The sequence below is a fragment of the Phaenicophaeus curvirostris genome, chromosome 7, assembly GCF_032191515.1.
Source record: "Phaenicophaeus curvirostris isolate KB17595 chromosome 7, BPBGC_Pcur_1.0, whole genome shotgun sequence".
NCBI classification, from domain to species: domain Eukaryota; kingdom Metazoa; phylum Chordata; class Aves; order Cuculiformes; family Cuculidae; genus Phaenicophaeus; species Phaenicophaeus curvirostris.
In genome coordinates, this window is record NC_091398.1 from 25405948 (window position 1) to 25411947 (window position 6000).

The 6000-nt window shown below is 62.0% G+C and overlaps 2 protein-coding genes across 2 annotated transcripts in view; one reads left to right on the forward strand and one right to left on the reverse strand.

Moving 5' to 3' along the window:
- WNT6 (Wnt family member 6) overlaps positions 1-1286 on the reverse strand; it is a 24445-nt gene extending 23159 nt beyond the window's left edge. Inside the window, exon 1 of the mRNA XM_069861327.1 lies at positions 444-1286. Coding sequence (XP_069717428.1) covers positions 444-541 — 98 coding nt within the window. The 5' untranslated portion in view covers positions 542-1286. The remainder of the gene's footprint in view (positions 1-443) is intronic.
- CYP27A1 (cytochrome P450 family 27 subfamily A member 1) overlaps positions 1-6000 on the forward strand; it is a 6830-nt gene extending 830 nt beyond the window's left edge. Inside the window, exons 2-9 of the mRNA XM_069861321.1 lie at positions 1892-2082; positions 2344-2543; positions 2627-2824; positions 2961-3121; positions 3479-3645; positions 3939-4020; positions 4109-4309; positions 4408-6000. Of these exons, the coding sequence (XP_069717422.1) occupies positions 1892-2082; positions 2344-2543; positions 2627-2824; positions 2961-3121; positions 3479-3645; positions 3939-4020; positions 4109-4309; positions 4408-4533 (1326 nt within the window). The 3' untranslated portion in view covers positions 4534-6000. The remainder of the gene's footprint in view (positions 1-1891; positions 2083-2343; positions 2544-2626; positions 2825-2960; positions 3122-3478; positions 3646-3938; positions 4021-4108; positions 4310-4407) is intronic.

Here is a 6000-nt window from a genome sequence, read left to right on the forward strand (position 1 = left end):
GGGGACTCTGTGGGGATGCGGGAGGTGGAGGGGCTCCGGGGAGGATGCTGCGCGGGGAGGGGGTCTTTGCAAGGGGTGAGGATTTGTGCTGGGGGCAGGGTGAGATGAGTTCTGGGGTGGGGAGCAAGTGACAGCAGGGAGTTGAGCTGGGGAAACGGGGGGCTCTCCCGCACCGGGGGGTGATGTCAGAGTGAGCAGAATGGAGAGGGGCAGTGCGGAACTGGGTGGCTCTGGGAGGGTCCCGGTAGCCCCGAGCCAGGCAGGCAGCCCAGGTCAAAGGTTCTGGGATGGCTCATGGGGTCCTGGCGTCCCTGGGCAGCCCGAGCTTCCCTGGCCACCACAAGATGGAGAGGCCACGGTTCTGGGAGCAGGTGTTTGGTCAGATGGTACCTGGGCAGTCAGGGGAGAGATAGGCAGAAGTGTTTGTTTTCTTCTGTCAATACTTCCTCATACGTCGGATGAAGAAACCGATGGGCTTGGCTGGCCGAGAGCCAGGTGGCATCTTCCGGCACCCTGGAGCTCTGACCGCCGGGAGGAGCATGCAGGATCAGGCCTTCAGCGGCTCCGTAGAGCATCGGGCACTGCTGTTTGGAGAAGGGGCTGTCACAGGGCAGCGGGATCTTGGAGAGTGGGCGTGGGAGCTCCCTGCTGCTCCTTCCTGCCCTTGAGGCTCTGAACACAGCCCGGCTTTGCAGATAGACACCCACATGCTCCATAGGTGCCTTTCCCAAGATCCTGGCAGCTCCAGCTACTCTCAGCCCTTCTTTCCAAAGCCTGCGTTGTGCCAGGTTCTGCCTGCCCACAGACACCGGTGGGCACAGCTGCCCGTGGCCCCACACAGCATGTTCGCTCAGCAAACCACCTGCGACACAGGGGTGGCTGTCCTTCCCCCTCCTCCTGCCACTGCGCACGAGGAACGTCTCCTCGTGGTGACGAATCCAGCTGAATCCGGGCGCAGGCTGCGATGCAGTCAGTCTCCAAGGGAGATTGTACCACGTGCATATCCGCAGCCGCGGGTAATGGGGATCAGGGCTTACCTACTAGGTCCCCTGCAGCCCCCCAGGCTTGTTCCTGCTCCGCAGGGGCTCTAGTGGTCCCTGGGTGGGATGGAAAGCTCCCCTTGGACATGGCTCTGTGGAGATCCACTTGCAAAGGGGTGCCCAGCTGCCCTCAAGGGATGCGCTTGGGGGTTCCTGGCAGAGAGGCAAGCGTGACACCCTTGGGTGCTGCCAAAGAAGAGGGAGCTGTGACCAGCAGAGTCCAGAGTGGGGCTGATGCTAGCGGATGTCCCCCGGCTGGCCTCTGAGCCTATGGCCCCAGGACCATGCCCCAAGGGTGACAGCCTGCCCTGGGAGCAGCCCAATCCTGCCTTAGCCTGGCACTGCCCTCCCAGTGCTGATCATTAACCATCCTTATCATGTGGTGGGTTCAAGGACCCACATAGGCAGCATTGTCCCAGCAGAGCATGGCTGGGATCATGCTGAAAGCAGCAAGACTTGGACCTACAAGACCTGTGCTTGGCAGTTTTCCCTGTCCCTGCTGTCGCCTCTTGGTCTTGCTTCCCCAGAAGACCCACCAGGCTCTCTGTGTTTCTCTGGGGTGGGTGAGGGATGTGGCAGCCTGTGACGGGTCAGTGCCTGGTGTGCTTAGTGCTGGCAGAGGACATGTGCCTGGAGACACCAGCCCAAGCCATCTGCATAGCACTTCAAGGATAGTGCCAGCGTCGGGGGGTCAGAGGCGAGTGCTTGGACCCAGCTGGGATTGAGGTGGCGCTGGGGTGGATGCAGAGCATGCTGGACACATGTAGGGCAGGACTGGGGCAGGAAGGGACTGATCTAGCCCCAGTGCTGCCCCTGTCCCATTCCCAATGCTGTGCTCTGGTGCTTTGCAGGTGATGTCCCGCCGCATTTATGGCCCCATCTGGAAGTCGACCTTTGGTCATTATGAGAACATCAACATCGGGAGCCCGGTGGTGCTGGAGCAGCTGCTACGGCAGGAGGGCAAGTACCCGATGCGCAGCGACATGGCCCTGTGGAAGGAGCACCGGGACACACGGCGCCTGCCCTACGGACCCTTCACTGAGTGAGTCCTGCCCTGGCTGCGCTCTGCGGGGCAGCAGACAGCTCCTGTCCCTTCCTCGGGTCTAGGGCCTAGGTGGCACTTTGCGTTGCCCCCTCTCCTGCTGCAGCAGCGTGTCCCCCCAGCTAGAAGGGCATGGCCAAGGCGAGTGGGAAGACCCCCGGGGTGGTTCCAGCATGGCATGGGAAGGATGCACTCAGGGACTGGGAAGCTGCTGCCCCCTGCCCAGCTGCACCCCCGGTGCTGAGCCCCGTCCCTGTGCAGGGAAGGGGAGCGTTGGTACCGCCTGCGCCAGGTCCTCAACAAGCGGCTGCTGAAGCCCTCAGAGGCAGTGCTGTATGCGGACGCCATCGGGGAGGTGGTGTCAGACCTGATGGTGCGGCTGCGGGACGAGCGGAGCCGCAGCCCCTCAGGGGTGCTGGTGGGGGACGTGGCCAACCTGCTCTACCGCTTCGCCCTGGAAGGTAGGGGTGTCCTCCCCCTTGCCCCTGCCCTGCCCTGTTCTTCCCATTCCTGCAGGGGTCTGGATGAGGCTTTTTCCGCACAGGGATATCCTATATCCTCTTCGAGACCCGCATCGGGTGCCTGAAGCAGCAAGTGCCCACTGAGACCCAGCACTTCATTGACTCCATCAACCTCATGTTCAAGAACTCCGTCTTCGCCACCGTCCTGCCCCGATGGAGCCGCAAGCTCCTGCCCTTCTGGGACCGCTACCTGAACAGCTGGGACACCATCTTTGCCTTCGGTGAGCAGTGATGATGGGGACCCGGCACAGTGGGATTGGACCCTCTAAGGACTCTCCAAAGTGGAGCAGTTCCCAACCACATGTGCTTTTGGCCACCCTCACTCCATCAGTGCTGGGTCCAACTCTGTCCCTGCAGGCAAGACCCTGATTGACCGGAAGATGGAGGAGCTGGAGGGGCAGGTGGAGCGAGGCAAGGAGGTGTCAGGCTACCTGAGCTACCTGCTGGCCAGTGGCAGGCTCAGCCTGGATGAGGTCTACGGCAGCGTGGCTGAGCTGCTGCTGGCTGGTGTGGACACGGTGAGAGCTGGGCAGCCACTACCAGGGGATTCATGCTGAACTCCACACCAGGGCACGAGCCACGGGGCCATGTTCAGCCGTGCTCCCCGGTCCCTGTGAGCTCTGGGCTAGTTGGCTGAGAGGCTGATGCCCCAAAAAGGATAAACCCTCAGGGATCGGTCAGTACAGACCCTGTCCTCCACTCTGCTCCCTGGCCTGTCTGCCTCAGTTTCCCCTGTGCTTGCTGCCCTGCACCCCTGGCTTCCCTGCGTCCTGGAGCAGGGGCTGTCTGGTGCTGTCCTTGTGCCACGCTCAGCACAAAGCTGCTTGGGTTCCAGCCCCATCTCCCTCATTCCTCTCTGTGCTCTCGTCCCCCAGACCTCCAACACGCTGTCGTGGGCCCTGTACCACCTCTCCCGGGACCTGGGCATCCAGGAGGCCCTGTACCAGGAGCTGAAAGCTGTCGTTCCCTCAGACCGTTTTCCTGGTGCTGAGGATATCCCCAAGATGCCAATGCTTCGGGCTGTTATCAAGGAGACGCTAAGGTACAACCCAGCCTTGCCCTGTCCCGGGGTCCCTGTCAACAGCCCCTTTCCCAGGGTGAAGGGCAGCTCCTTTTCCCCCTTGCATCGGGTGGTGGGAGACATGGGAGCATGGGCCAGGTGGGTGCAGGGCTAGATTTCAGTTCCTCGGGGCCGCATCCATCCACCTCCTCTCTGGGAAGGGGTGCAGAGCTGCTGAGCAGTGGGAAATGCTCCCCCTTGTCCTGCCAGTGGCTCCCTTCCTCTGGAGTGCCCAGATGGGTCGTGCTCACCCACAAACTTTTCTTGTATCCCAGGGTCTACCCTGTGGTGCCCACCAATGCCAGGGTGTTCTATGAGAAGGACATTGTCATCGGGGACTACCTTTTCCCCAAGAATGTGAGTAGTAGCTGTGCTGTGTGGACCACCACTGCGCTCAGTGGGGCTGGATGGAGGGTCATTAATCCCCACCGTGCTTGCTCCGCAGACCCTCTTTGTCCTGGCGCACTACGCGATGTCCCATGACGAGACCTACTTTCCCGAGCCCGAGCGGTTCCTACCCCAGCGCTGGCTCCGGGGCCATGGCTCCCCCCACCATCCCTTCAGCTCCATCCCCTTTGGCTACGGGGTCCGTGCCTGCGTTGGCCGCCGCATCGCTGAGCTGGAGATGCACCTGGCTCTTGCCAGGGTGCGTAAGGACCCCTCCAACCCCAGGCAACTTGCCCCAAGCTGGGATGGGGGCCCCAGCGAGTCCCTGAGGCGCTGCCATCCTCCCTCTCCCCACAGATCATCCAGGCATTTGAGGTGCGGCCGGACCCCCGTGGCGTGGAGGTGAAGTCCGTGTCCCGCATCGTCCTGGTGGCTGACAAGCCCATCAACCTGGAGTTCATCGCCCGCCCAGGGGCTCCTTGACTGCGCACCCACCCCCAACACTGGGTGCCAAGCAGGGACCCCTGCTGTCCCACGAGGAGAGGCAGGAAGGCAAACCCACCCCAGCGCCCATCTCCTGCCCACTTTGGGCTGGGAGGCTTCCAGTCCCACTGTGGGGAAGATGGGCAGATGAGGGATGCCCCTAAATCACCCCTGGGGCACTGATGTCCCCCTACACCAAATGAGAAGGAGGCTCGGGGAACTACTGTGCCTTTCACACGCTGCAAGGGGTTGTGTCCCCACAATCCTGTGCCCAGCTGGGCTGTACTGGGGACCTGGGAACCCTGCTGGGGTTCGGGGGGGAAGCGGGGAGGGGGCTTGCAACCAGTTGGTGTCTCCTTCATCCCGTCCTTGTGTAGCCGCGTGTGGATCTGTGCCTGGAGCCAGAACGTCTGGGTCTTCTCTGAACAGCTGACCTTGGCCTCAGACACTTCTCTGTGCCTCAGTTTCCCCGCTGCCTACCCGGGGAGAGTTGGGCTGCCAACAGAAGTTTGGGCATTGTGCCTCATCCCAAGGGATGGAGCCGGCCCTGGCCCCAGGCAAGTGGAGCAATAACACAGCTCATCCCCTGCGATGGGGTGGGGTCCTGTCAACACCTGGCACCAGCACTGTCTCCCTTGGCAGGGCCAGACAGCACAGGGTGGGTGTGGAGCACCCAGGACCTTTTGCTATCAGCTGTTATTTTGGTGAGATGCTGATACGGGGGCACAGGAACAGGGGCAGGACTCACTCTGGTTGGAGCAGCTCAGCTTCCCCTAGGCCCTAAGAAGGGACGTGGGGCTGACACCCAGAGCCATCGCTGAGACTCAGAGCTGACCGCAGCCACAGGCTGACCGCAGCACAGGGGATGCATTGCCACTTGCCCAAGCTCCTGGAGTGCTGGGGTACAGGGTATCCGCAGTGAACCCCTGTCACCTTCCTGCTGATGGGGAGCCCAGCTGGACTGGGAGGAAGCAGCAGGCAGAAACTTTGCTGACACCACGGCTGCCATCCCCAGGGTGTTACCAGGGGGACCCAGTAATCACTGCCACGGCGAAGCCATTCAGGCTACACAGCCTGTGGTGAGCCGCTGTCCCTGTTCCCCTGGCTCTATCTCTTGGGCAGAGGTGCCACCCACTGCCCACGCCACCCTCACTGCAGCAGGTCCTGGTGGGCATCCCAGGCTGGGTCCCCAGCCAGCATCCCCTCCCCTCCCCAGCCCAGCTCTCTCTGGCACAGCCGTACCCAGGTGCACCCTGAAAAGGTGAGGAGACGCTGCCTGAAGCAGGCTGCTTTATTACAAGGCTGAACAGACCAACAAAGAAATAAATACCCCCTCCCCACCCCAGAACATGTGCAGGGTCCCCGTGCAAATGCCTGTCTTGGTGGCAGCTCCGACACGGGCTGTGCTGCTGCCAGGGTGCTCCAGCTGCGTGTGACCCTACAATAAACAAGCTTGTGTGTGCAGCT